The following is a 13,411-nucleotide window of genomic DNA, read 5'->3' as shown; positions in this document are numbered from 1 at the left end:
TTTTTTTTTTTTTTTTAATTTCCTCTTCCCCTGCTGTGGGAGTACACCTTGGAGCCCCCTAAACTCAAAAGCTTCTGGAAACAGGAGAGTCCAAGCTTAATATCCACTTGACCTACAGTGTCCTGGAAGTTTAGGAACCTCTGCAGGCAGTGGCTGCAGTGTGGGGAGGTGGGTTTGAACCAGTGAGCTGCAGGCCAGGTATTGCAGGGCTGTAGATCCTCAGGCTGAGCTTTCACCAAGAAGGTCAATGTGCAATGAAGATCATCAGCAGAGGCTTCTTAGAAACCCTGGAATAGCCCTGCCCAGCCCTCCACATCTTCCCAGCACTCAGATCAGTCTAGTGGTGGTAGGAACCACCTTTAGTGCTTTATGGGACTCTTTCAGTGCTTTAACAGCACTTCCCTTGCTCTTTGCACCAACAGGAGGAACAGAGAAAGGAGACTACAGTAGATCACCCCTGCTATCTGAATTTTCTAGCAGATGAGCCAATACAGCATTGCCAAACTTGGGCATTTTGGGGGTGTTGGTGCTGCTGGGGTGACCACCCCGGCTGGCCCCCGCTCCCCGCAGAGTTCACTGCCACAGGATTTCTGTGCTTCCTGTTCTGGCTGCTGTTTGCCCTTGGTGTGGTCGACAAATCCCCCAGGCCCAGAAAAGGCTGAATTTCACTTGTGTGTGCAGTGAGGAAAATATAGGATTTATAAATACCCATGCATATACAGGGGCTGTGGGTTGGGTTGGTCTGGATTAAAGGAGGTATTGAAAAATGAGGGAAGCCAGAAACTGCAGGCTTCTCATTTCTGTGATTTCTAATGGCTTTTCCTTTTGCATAAACACTGCATTGACTCCATACCCGAGAGCACTGCAGGCGTTTTCTCCCCTGCTCTGTACAAAATATAACCCGGACCTCTAAAATGGATATTTTTTATTAGGACATTTGGTTTCCCCAAGCTCAGGGAAGAACAATTGCCCTCTGTGGCAGCAAGTCCCCAGCAAGCTGCAGGGCAGCCGTGTCCTGAGCGAGGCAAATGGCAGCTCCTTTTCTGGGAGGAAAAGCAGCAAATTAAATCTCTGCACTTCAATTCAGTGCTACCTGCACTTGAGGACACTGTTACTCCAAGTTACAGTTCTTGTATAAAGAGTTGATTTGAAGACCCAGTTTCTAAACAATGGCTGCTGGGATTGTATTTTGGTCTCCTGAGTCGGGTACTTTTATTCCCAGGGGACCAAAAATATCGGATCCCTTCCTCTGCACACTGAGCTGGTGAAGCTCAGTGGACTGGAAAGCAGCAGGGCAGAGGGCAGTTTGCTTTTCCCAGTGCTCCTAAACTGCTTTTTCTGCCCCTGTTTCGCCCAGGGGGGCACACAGAGGAGGGGATGTGAGGACCAGGATATGTCCCACACAGGGAGCTGCGTTTCCCAGCTGGAGGCAGGACAAAGCCCTGAGTGATGTCTCCACACTTGCTGCTGGGAAGGCGAGGGCTAATTTTTAGCTGTGGTGTTAAACATCAGCTCTCCTAAAATCAGTGATGTGACTGCAGGCTCCAGCCCTTCCAAAGCCTCTCGGCGCCTGCCTGGGCTCCCCGCGCGCCCACATGAAACAGCCCTTTGCAAGGTGGTCCAGCTGCGTGTCTCCCATAAAAAGCACACAGGGCACTCCTGCTTTTCTGCTGTGTTTCCCATGAGAGAGGGCACAACAACACGGCCAGGGCTTGCAAATCCCCCCAGGTGCCCTGGGTCTTTCCCACCTCAAGCACCAGGGCAGAGCCACCCTAGAGATGCACCGCAAAGGCGCTCACACCCTCTCCTGGGGCACGTCCTGGCCTAAAGCAAAGGAAAAGCCTTGGTAAGTGATGCCAGGCTGAGCAGGGAGGGGGAAAGGCTTACAAAAATCGGTGTAGCAGAAAGGTGGTGGCTCCCCTCTTTCTCCCCCCCTTCCTTCCACATAATGCCCGACTGTGTGGAGAGCAGCTGAGCCCCAGCCAAGACCTCAGGCTCTGAAAAGGCAGCTTTTAGCCCGAGCTGTAAGAGCCCGGCCCGTGCAGAGCTGCAAACATGACACTGAACTAACACTGCACTACAACCAAAGCATTTTAATAATTTAATATAATAAATGTCAGAAGGAGTGAATAATTCCCTGTAACCCTGAGGAGGCTGTAGGTGCCAGGGGGAGCCAAGTGGGTATATTGAGCTGCTTTAGCAATAGCCCTTTTACTCTCTGAAGGTAAATTTAAACCAGATGATGGATGCTGGGTGGTCGCCTCTGTGGGCAGAATGGTGAGCACTGTTCAGAAGTGCATCACTGAAACAATTTAGCCCCCAAATTTGAAAGGCAATGGCTGCAGAGAAGGTACAAAGAAAAGAAAATCAAGTTTCCAGGTAGCTGTTCCCACAGCTAGACATCAAGTCTGAAGAACTACAATCTGTTTACCTGCTGTTGGCATGCACTTTCCCACTTCAGCATGTGGGTAATTGTTCCAGAAGGCTCTTTAGTAGGCTGGGGGCAGTAACCCACGTGCCTCTGGAATTACGTACGGATGGCAGGGAGCAGTGATACCTGCACAAGCCTGGCCCTGCCCTAAGCCAGTGCTGTGGGAGGCTCTGCAGAGCAGGCATTGCTGCTGGCCACTCTGTCAGCACATGTCTTAATCCACAGGGTTTGGCAATTTGCTCCTGAACACTCCCTGCTGCAGCCTGGCCTCGGTACCAGGCTGTTCCATACTCTGTGAATGGGTTAATGGCAGAAGCTCCCTCAGAACCCCCACAGGGAGACCCCAAGCTATATGGATGGGCACTGGTGAGCGTTTTGGTGCTGGTGGGTAACACTAACAGGGATGAAGCACGTGTCTCTGCAGCTGATACACAAGGACTCAAAGCTGTACTCCTAATTTTACACAGAATGGATGATGAGACTCACCAGGAAAAAATTCACACACCCAGCCTGGTTCTTCCCTACTCTGTTGTCTCTGACAAACTGAGGGTGAAATGCTACTGAATGAAGCCAGCAAGGTTCAGTACTCATTTAACACTGTGTTGCATCAGTGTAAAAGAGTATCCAGGGTCAGGCCAATTTCCTTGATCCATTTCTACATTTATCCCAATCAGAATCAGTAGTTCTGTAAAAAAACAAACAAGCAAACAAACCCAAAACAAATCAAAACTTTTGCAGAGAGATTCCCAAAGGCTGCTTTTATATGAAGGGAAAAATAGCAAAGGCAGATGAAAGCTGAAATCACACCATTGCTTGGCAGCAGAGGAGTGAGACAGCTGCAGATTGCCATTATGGAAAAAGATGGAATAACTTTCTTACAGGATCTCTTTGGCTGTGCAGAGATATAAACTGTTCATTGGATGGAAAAGCTGGAGTGAAGCTTTTCAGCAAGACTAAGTAAGCCACCCTGGAGCAGGCACTGGGAGGATACTGGTTGATAGAGCTGAGCTTCAATGTGCTGGAGCAGGAGTCTACCAGAATGGAGGGTTGGAGGGGACAGATGCAGCCTTGGGAAAGGAGCCCCCCCTGCCCTGCCACAAGTGCTGTGGGGCGAGCTGGGGCTGAGCTCAGAGCCCTGTGCTGGCAGCAGCACCGGGGCTGCCACACGAGCAGAGCTGTGTGTGGAGTCTGTTCTGCAGTCAGGAATGGCCATAAAACATTCATTTTCCAGGCATAGAGCAGCAGCTAATGCTGTGAGTGACACTGGCAGTGGCTGTAAATCTGATTTTGGCAGAGCTCTGTTGATTTATGTTTGCTGGTGATCCAGCTCACACGTCTGGGATAAAGAACTGAGAACAAGGAGGGCAGGAGATTATCTTGCCCGTCTAGTCACCGAACAGAGCACATCTGTGGAGTGCAGAGCATCAGGTCCCCATGGGACTATCCAGAGAAGACACTGGGTAAATATTTGCTTGTATGGTAGATGTGTTTGTCTGCCACATACAACAGTAGCTATTGGCTCCATCCAAAGGTGGGAAAGCTGGAGCTGAAGTGATATGTGTTTAAAGTGAGTTGTACCATGGGTGCTAAAAGCTGTAAGGGGCACAGCCTTTTTAAAATGCATATGTTGCACTGGGAAGGACAGAATTGGCAGGTGAACTCTTCTAAAAGGCTGCTTGGGTTGACTGCTTGCTGCTTCTCTCCCTGGGAGCTTGCTCTCACCTCTGAGCCCAGGAGAGCTCACCACAGCCTGCCTTGGAGTGAAGGCAGGACCAGACTTACCCATCTTCACACATCTGATCATTTATGTCCTCAACTGTTCTCCATTTCTAGCCCATTTGAGAGGAAGAGAGACTGTGTTTAATGGGAATGCTCCACTGCATACCTCTTGCAAGGTTTTCCCTGGGTGTCTGTGGCTGATGCCCCCATCCTCACCACTTCTCCTCCAAGGCATCCCCCAGCACTGCCCATGGTCCCCAGATGCTCTCTCCCTGTGACTCCAGAATGTGTTTTCTGCTGTGCCTTGGGCTTCACAGCCTTCTCTGGCCACTGCTTTATTTCTGTCTCTGATATAAGGTTCAAGAACTTCTCATAACCAGCCAGGCTGGGTCCCCTTGGTTGGAGCAGTGTGCCCAGTGGCCACATCCCAAACACTGGCAAATGTGCCAAGGAGAGGCTCCTACCCAGGCAGCTCCCTTTCTCTCTCCTCTGATTTCCTCTTATCCAGCCAAATATTTTATCCCAGATTCAGGGATTGCTCTTATCCCAAACTGAGGGGGTTTAGGGGCTTTCAGTAGGGCAGGAGCTGGTGTTGTTCAGACGAGTGGTCTCACCTCTCTGAAGGCAAGTCAGCACCACAGAAGGTCTCCCCAGCTGACACCCCAGAGCTCTCCCCCCCTCCTTGCACCACCCAGTCCTTGCACACGTGTCCCAGCTGCCAGAGCAGGGCACCTTGTGCTTGGCCTCACCTCATCTCTCTCCAGCCGGTCAACACCCAACCTACTAAGTTAGCAGAGTTAAATGCTGGGTGCATGGGAACGCCTTCTGGTTAATAGAGCAGAAACAATCAGCAAAACCACCGACTTCTTAGGGATCAGAGAAAAATGCAGCTCTTTTCACCCAACAGCCCAGCGTTGCAGAAGGCAACGAGCAGCTCACGTGGCAGCTCCTGGGCTGCACTCACAGCTCAGCAGCATCACTTCCCAACTCACCAAACATCCATACAGCAACAAGCACTTCAGGTGGGAAAACAAATTAATACTCGATTAGAGCACTGCCACCATTGCACAGGGCTGGAAGCCTTAGAAATGCGTGTTTCAGAGCTGTTAACATAACACAACACACATGCCCTGTGTGTGTTCGATGGCAGGTGAAGCAGTTATTCCATCATCCAGACTTTATATTTTTCAATGCCAGCCCCAGTCTTAGAGCAGCTGAACTCCAAAGCTTTCCGATGGGAAAGCCTTTCCCTCATCAGGCTGGACACGGAGGGATCTCCGGGCTCCCTGCTTGGCACAGGGCTGGGCGAGGGGCCAGCTCTGGTGTCACAGTGCTGGGGCACTGCTGTCTTGTAGGTCCAACCCTTACCAAGCCAACCTGCTGCGGGACGGCGTGCGGAGGTACCTGCAGCTGCCAGCAGACCAGACCGTGCTCATCCTGCACGCCAAGGTCGCACAGAAGTCGTATGGCAACGAAAAAAGGTGGGAGATTGTTCCAGCTCCTCCTCCGACCACTTCCAAACCCAGCTGCCTAAAGCTCAACCCCAGCCTTGCTGGATTTCCCTGGCCCAAGCTGGAGAAGAAAATGATTGGACATATCCCCTCTCCATTCACTCATGACCTCACGATCCAAAGCCATCGTTTAGCCTTCATGAACTGAATAAACTGAATAACACAAGGGGTATATTAGCCCCCACCTGCATCCATCCCAGTTAGACATTCCCAGGGGTTAGGTTCCTTCCATGAAGTGGTAAGGAAAGACAAAGTAAACTAAGCAAAGATACTATTCAAGTCTTAAGCCCCCAAGAATGAGAAGTTAATGTTTCGAGTGCCCTGTTAACTCTCGTCTTAAAATCAGCAGGGACTGGGGCATTTCCATCAATGCCCACGGTCTCCAAAAACGCTGTTATTTTTGAAAATTCTTCCCACACTGCAAAAACACCTTGAGGTTCTGGCTTGAATCTCCAAAATTGCTACTCCTGGGCAGTGACATCAGACTGCAGCACCGCAATATAATTAATCCTCCATTAATCCTTGTGATATAAATACTCCTCCGTTATTATCGAGTGTGGAATAGCTATGAGGCGACAAGCTCAGCCTCTGAGGCATAACCACCCAGACCCCAGCCACCCCAGGAGACAGCTCTAGGATGGGCTGGCTATGCCTACAAACTCCTCACCACATCCAGTCTCCTGCCAGGGGCTGCTGCTCCACAGGTAAAGATGTTATTTCAGGACTGAGTCTTCCAGCCAGGAGGGAGCCCTCTCATCACTGAGCCTTTGGGACAGCTTCTTTCCTCTGCTCCAGATCCTGTGCAAGGGATGAGCGTGACAATCAGATGCCAGGTCTGGAAAGGGAGAGAAAACTGCATAGAGCTCCCAGGTTAAAGTTGAAAGGTGCTGGTGCTGTTTTCCTTCACAGTGAGAGTCAGGGGCCCGTGCTGTGGATGATTTGTTTAAATAAACACGTACCCAGGACTTTAGGGCTCAAAAATATCCAGCCCCCTGCACCAGGGTTCTCTCAGCTGGTGCTTTATCCAGCATCAATAGAGGATGAATTTGCACCATTCACCCAAGTGCAAAGACAGTGGAAACCCAAATAAAACACAGGAAAATAGGTTTCCAAATCCCTGGCTATAGATTTATTTGCACTGGGCTCCAAAACTGGTTGTGAATACAAACTCTGTTCCCAACCCGCCAAAACTCCCACATGGCAGTTGGGCAGAGGCAGGGTCTGATCCCTCCTTGACTCTGGGGGGTGCAGGGGTCCCTGTCCTCCCGTCCTGGGGCCATCCTGTGGCTGCTGGGCTCATGGCCACCAGTGGCACCACCAGGCGTGGCAGCTGCCCCGGGCTGGAGCCAGGCACTGGAGGCAGTGGGTGCAGGGCAGAGGCTGTGCCAGCTGCTGCAGCAGAGCCTGAAGCCTCCAACCAGCCCTGCCCACACCCCCAGCTGGGGGTCCCCAGCCCCTCACTGATCACCATGTACCTCTGGGGGCAGGGGGTTGCTCCCAGTGCCAGTGGGTCCCAGTGAAGGTCTCCACTCTCAGCACAGCCATCCCAACACCCCTGAGCACCTTTTCTGGGGGCTGAAGGGCAGTGAGAAAATGCCCTCTTGTCTCTGCAGGTTTTTCTGCCCCCCACCTTGTGTTTACCTGAGCGGGCCAGGATGGAAGTTGAAACAGGAGCAGATAAAAGGTAAGTGCCAGGCAGGAGCCCTGGACTCTCCTCTCGCCCTTCCCATGCCATGGAGAGCTGCCCTCTGCCTCTGCAAAGGGAAGAGTGACCCACTTTATGTTATCTTTGCCCCCCCCAAACTCCCTGTTCCCCCTCAAGGCTGAGCCTCCTGCAATCCTGACCCAGGGAGGGCTGAGCCTGGGCCACCTTCCATGCCAGGAAGAGCTGAGGCTGTGTGGGGTCTGGAGAGTCCTTCTCCTTGTCTCTTCCAGCCAGGGACCTGGGAGAGGCTGGATTTCGGGTGTGTGGGTACATGGGGCTGGACAGCATGGGCAGCAGCCTGATGGAGACCCAGAAGCTCAGCTTTGAGGAGCAGCCAGATGCAAAGGTAAAGCCTGTGGCTCTCTGGGGCTGGGGGGACCCTGTTCATGCAGGGGCTGGGCTGTCACCACCATCACCCCATGCCTTGGGATGTCACACCATCCCCATCCTCAGGGTGTTGCAGTCCTTCCTTCCAAACCACAGCTCCCCCCTCCTGCTCTGCCACTCTGCTGTGACATGTGCAGCGGTCCAGGCAGCTGGGCAGGCTCCCCACCTTCCAAACATCCCTATCTTTCTCTGGCACCATCTTTTCAGGCTGACAGTCCTGCGGCAGTTGAGCTGCCAAAATCTGCCCAGCTCCCTCTGCCCTGCTCCCCTCTCCTGATGAGCAGCACTGCTGCTTGTTACAAAATGAAAGGCTGGTCCTTCATTTGTGGATAAACAGCTAAAAAAAACCAGTCGATCCCAAAGTTCAAAAGCTTCAGCAGAGCTCTGGCATCTTTTGATTGGAGGGGGAAAAAAGGGAAAAAAAGCATTATTTGGGATCCCTGAAGAGCACAGGGTCTGAGCTAGGCCAGGAACCTCACAGAAAGAGCCTTTGTCCACAGTGCTTGCCTTGCTGCTAAGGCACAGCATATCGGCCAGGATGGGAGAAACCATAAACCCAGGGTGATTTCTCATGTTATGTGGGATAAATCACACGTGAATATTCATTTCCATAAGGAATTCTCCAACCCCAGTGTAAATAAAGCCTCTGCCGATCCCCAGCTCTTCATTCCACCTGTAATAACATCTCTGGTCGTTTCTCCCTTTAAATGAACCCGGGGCTCGTTGAAAGGGCACTATTATGTCCTGGTGGGGCGGTGAGGAGGGTGAGGAAGGCTGGTGGGGCGGGGCTGGGCTGGAGCTGCTGGCAGCCCCTCTCTGGCCCTGGCAGGGGTTCAGCTGTGCCAAGGCACTGTACATCTCGGACACGGACAAGCGCAAGCACTTCCGCCTGGTCCTGAGGCTCTTCTTCAGCAACGGGCAGGAGATTGGCACCTTCCACAGCAAGCTCATCAAGGTCATCTCCAAACCCTCGCAGAAGAAGCAGTCACTGAAGAACACGGACCGTGCGTACAGGGCTGGCTCTGTGGGGAGGAAGGGGGGTGCCATCCCAGGGTGGGATGCTCTCCAAGTGCTCACAGGTTGGCTCTGGAGTGCTCCAGTCTAAACCCAAACCCATGGGAACCCCCAGTAGAGGATGTATCTGGACACACTAATGTCTCCTTGCCAAAAAGTTCAGCCACCACAATGTGTAATGCCCCGATGCCAAAGTGCTCCCCACGTCGTGGCCTCGCCTGCCCTCACACACAGAAAAAGGGCAGCAGGGAGGGTGCTGGGTACCCCAGGAGCCAGGGCTTGTCCTCCCTTGGCTTGGCAGAGGCATCAGACCTGACAAGTACTCACTCAGCCACCTCTCCCCACAGTCTGCATCTCCTCGGGCTCCAAAGTCTCTCTCTTCAACCGCCTGCGCTCGCAGACCGTCAGCACCCGGTACCTGTCTGTGGAGGGGGGAGCCTTCATCGCCAGCGCCAGGCAGTGGGCAGCCTTCACCCTGCACCTGGGTGAGAACTCCGGGGGCCACTGATGTCAACCACGCCCAGGGCTGCCTGTCTCCAGCCCTGACTCTCCCCTTCTGCAAAGCCTGGGGGCAAAAGGGGTGGGAATTAGCTTGGGGATGTGGGAACCTGGCTCAGTCTCACCTCTGCCTGGTGCTCCTGCTGTGTCTCTGGAACCGATTCTATTTCCCGCTGGCACTGAGGGCAGCAAGAGCTGTACTGGTCTGGCAGTTTATAACTCTAAGCCAGTAACTTGCCTGGAAGAGGCCAGAGCCCAGCAGCATCCCTGCCCGCACTGCCTCCAGCGGTGTCCCTGCGAGGAACCGCATCCCAGTGCCGCTCTCCTGGGGACCACTGGTCTCTCCAAGCAGTGAGCACCTGCAGAGCAGAGAAAGCAGTAAGAAAGCACTGGGAGCACCGCCGGGCCTGTGCACAGCACGGCAGCCCGGGTTAACCTGCTCCCCGGCTGACCGGGGCACTGACTCTGCCTCTTTCCCGGCCAGCCGATGAGTGCTGCCCCCGGAGCGAGTTCCCCCTGCGGGAAGGGTATATCCGCTACGGCTCCGTGGTCCAGCTGGTCTGCACGGCCACCGGCGTCACACTGCCACCCCTGGTAAGCCTCCATCCCTGCGGCTGCCGGGCACACGGACCTGGCCGCTCCTGGCTCCGAGGGACGGGTGCCACCGCTGGGATGCTGCCGCCCGCAGATCATCCGGAAGGTGATGAAGCAGTACGCCATGCTGGACGTGGACGAGCCCATCTCCCAGCTCCACAAGTGTGCCTTCCAGTTCCAAGGCAGCGACCGCATGTACCTGTGTCTCTCCACAGAGAAAGTTATCCAGTTCCAGGTATGGCACAGCTTCTCTGTGTTGCTTCTGGCTGGGGAACTTGTCACTGGGAGGGTCTTGCATCCAAATTGGGGTCAGAATTACTGCAAAGCCATCTGCCTGCTTTGGTGGGGACATCATCACTGAGGTCTTTGCAAAGGCATCACCATCCCCATTTCCCAGTGAGCGAAGCAGTCGCTTGCTGGAACCAAGACACCGGGGGCAGAAACCAGGCCTCCCAGTCCCCTGCTGTCCACACTGCAGTGTCTTTGGACCTGTGACTCTCCGCAGGCATCTCCCTGCCCGAAGGAATCCAACCGGGAGCTGCTGAACGACGGCTCGTGCTGGACCATCATCAGCACGGAGACGGTGGAATACACCTTCAGCGAGAGCCTGGCCTGCGTCCGCGAGCCCGTCACCCCCGTGCCCCTCATCGCTGCCCTGCAGGTGGGCACAGCCACGCACTGCCCCCTCCTCTCTGTCACCTGCCTGTGTAGTGGCTCCTGCTCCTGAGCCCTTGCACCCGTGCTTGGCATCTCCTGGTTTTAGGATGCTGTTGGACTACCCGGGAATGCCGCAGTGGGGTTGGGATGCGCAGGCAGAGCATCCTGTGGAAGAAGCAGTCTGGCTCATTCCACCACATAACACACTGACACACACTCTGCCCACCACAGCTCACGGGCGGCGGGGACGTGGCCATGCTGGAGGTTCAGGGGGAGTATTTCCACACACACCTCAAGGTCTGGTTTGGAGATGTGGAAGCAGAGACGATGTACAGGTAACACAGCTGAGGGGGCCAGGGAGCAGGCAGGGAACAGCAGCCGGGTTTGGGCTGCACTGGGCAGCTCTGGGAGGGACATGTCTGCAGACCTTGGCAATGGGACACTTGCACTGCCCATCCTGCGGGACCAAGCACGAACATTGCTAGGAGAGGAGGGGACAAGTCTGGTGCCTGCTCTCTGCCCTGGCTGCAATCTGGGGACGGCAGTGGGTGGGGGATGACAGGGACCTCAGGGAGCTGCAAACAACCAAGCAACCCTGATAGAGAGGAAGGAAAGCCTGGGGAGGAGAGAGGAAACTGGCTGGAGGCTTCACACTGAGCTCCAGGGTGGAGGAGAAGTGCTGGCTCGCTGCCTGCTGCTCCTGCATGGGACCCTCCTTGATTAATGCACCTTTTCCTCTCCTGCACTGTTCCCAGGAGCCCCAAGTCCCTTGTGTGTGTCGTCCCTGATGTCTCTGCCTTTGGCAGTGACTGGAGGTGGCTGCGGTATCCCCTCACTGTCCCACTCCTGCTGATCAGGGATGATGGCCTCATCTACTCCAGCTCCTTCACATTCACCTACACCCCGGAGCAGAGCTGCATCCCAGGGCAGCAGGTCCTCTCAGATGTCCCCCAGGACTCAGACAAATTACTTGACAGCATCCATCAGGAGTTCACCAGGACTAACTTCCACCTCTTCATGCAGAGCTAGCAAGCTGAGTGGGCAGAGGCTTTGGGAACAGCCCTGAGCCCTCTTGGGGCACCCCGTCCAGGGGGCTGGGGAGAGGCCCTGAGCCCTGCCAGGGTGCCCCATCCTGGGCTTGGGGTGGCCCTGCCAAAGGGTCCTCCCCACTCATCAAACATCCACCGTGTTCCTGTGATTTACTGACTTGTCTCTTTGCCACGGCAGCGTCTCGCCCTGCTGAGATCTCACATGAGAGCATCAATAAATCAGGCTTGAAGGACTCTTTACTGATGCAATTGCTTCTTTACTAACCTGCATGATTTACCTCCACGCTGGCACAGAGCACCACAACTCCCTCAGTGTCCTCAGTCCATATATTCAAAGGCCAGGAGGGACAGGGATACCGCATGAACACGACCTTAAGTGTTACTGATCCATACCAGGAATCCCTGCATCGCTGCTGTGCTTCTCATAATGAGGAGCTGCTTCCCAGCAGCCAAATACCCAGTACCAGATGTTTTGGTTTTTTTATTGGAGGCCCAAATGGGGTTATTTAAGAAGGAAAAGGGAAAAAGAGAAAAAAAACCTGTGAAACCCAGCTCCTCCCTAGCTGGCGTGGCTCTACCAAGCTCTGTTGTTTTACACAGTTAGACAGACACAGAAATGCAGTGCTGGCATCAGCAGGAAACTGCTGATCTAGATGCCATAAAAAGCAGCCAGATTTCTTGGAGCCAGACCCAAATGTTATGCAGAGTGGGTCTTACAGCTTTATTTAGCCTTTAGATCTCTGTGGCATCCAGAGGCCCATGGTGTACCTGGAAACCCGCTGGTCTGGCAGTCCTGAGCTGGGGCTTGAAACAGCCCAGCTGCCAGACCCACAGTGGTGCTCAACCCACTGACCTCAGGGCAGGGGAGTGAGGGAAGCACAGCACCCCATGACCCACAGCACCCCGGAAGGCTCACATGGGCATCCCTGGATGATCACCCGGCTTACCTGCATGTTTTGTGCAATCCAGCGCGTTTCAGATGCAGCAGTGCCACGAATGCAGTCCATCCTCAGGCTCCCCGTGTGCACCCCCTGCCACACTGTGTCTCCAGATGCTGAATTTGGGACTGCAGGGGATGGGTGGCCTCACACCACCCAGCAGGGAGGTGTTCGGTGATGCCTGGAGTCTTGGCCTCCTCCCTCTGCAGCTTGTGCGTGGTCCTGGCTCCCATGGGAATACAAGAGCTTGGGTCTCCAGGGTCCTAAGCCAGGGCTTCCCAACGGACAGCACCTCCCTAAACTCCACCAGGACACAGGGTTTCTTCCCCAAAATAGGAACCTCACAAAGGGCGGAAAAGCTGTTGGCAGACAGATCTCTGTGCATCTGGAGCTGCTGCGAAAAAGCTCTGGGACAATATTACAGCACATGCCAACAGCCAAGGGCTGGTGGAGGAGAGGGCTGGAGGACAGAGGAAGGGTAACCACGTGAAGATCCTCAGGGGTTTAAAAGGAAGCAAGTCCCTCGAGCAGGTGGCAAGTCCCAGTGTGCTCATTAGGAGTTGGGAGCAGTGGTACAAGACCATACTGCTCCTGTTCCTGGGAAATGCTTGAGTATCTTATACAGCAGTGGGGGCAGTAGGGACTTCCCCTGTGTGGCTGCTGCTTGGGCCACCCCACTCTTACTGACCCCTGCACTCACCTCCCCAGCAAATCCACCCCAGCCCTAATGTAACTGAGGGTGAGATGCAAGAAAATACTTCAATCAACCCAAACAGTGGATCCCCCATATCTCCCCTGAAAGTGTTTCCTCCCCCATTTACTGAAAGAGCTGGAGGGCTGTGAAAGGATAGGGCCAAACCTTTTAGTTACTGCCTGCAGCCCACACAGGAGTGTCTGGAGCCCACGGG

The 13,411-nt window shown here is 54.1% G+C and overlaps 1 protein-coding gene across 1 annotated transcript in view; it reads left to right on the top strand.

The window, feature by feature from the left end:
- The window catches only part of RBPJL (recombination signal binding protein for immunoglobulin kappa J region like), a 13,056-nt gene extending 1,511 nt beyond the window's left edge, over positions 1 to 11,545 (top strand). Inside the window, exons 5-14 of the mRNA XM_017822563.1 lie at positions 5,506 to 5,631; positions 7,275 to 7,345; positions 7,597 to 7,712; positions 8,583 to 8,757; positions 9,115 to 9,252; positions 9,750 to 9,859; positions 9,954 to 10,094; positions 10,365 to 10,520; positions 10,748 to 10,851; positions 11,272 to 11,545. Of these exons, the coding sequence (XP_017678052.1) occupies positions 5,506 to 5,631; positions 7,275 to 7,345; positions 7,597 to 7,712; positions 8,583 to 8,757; positions 9,115 to 9,252; positions 9,750 to 9,859; positions 9,954 to 10,094; positions 10,365 to 10,520; positions 10,748 to 10,851; positions 11,272 to 11,545 (1,411 nt within the window). The remainder of the gene's footprint in view (positions 1 to 5,505; positions 5,632 to 7,274; positions 7,346 to 7,596; positions 7,713 to 8,582; positions 8,758 to 9,114; positions 9,253 to 9,749; positions 9,860 to 9,953; positions 10,095 to 10,364; positions 10,521 to 10,747; positions 10,852 to 11,271) is intronic.
- Positions 11,546 to 13,411: the final 1,866 nt, after the last annotated feature.

Source organism: Lepidothrix coronata, unplaced genomic scaffold, assembly GCF_001604755.1.
Source record: "Lepidothrix coronata isolate B3197 unplaced genomic scaffold, Lepidothrix_coronata-1.0 Scaffold99, whole genome shotgun sequence".
Lineage (NCBI taxonomy): Eukaryota > Metazoa > Chordata > Aves > Passeriformes > Pipridae > Lepidothrix > Lepidothrix coronata.
Note: the sequence above shows the minus strand (reverse complement) of the source record. Positions and strands in the feature narration are given on the sequence as shown.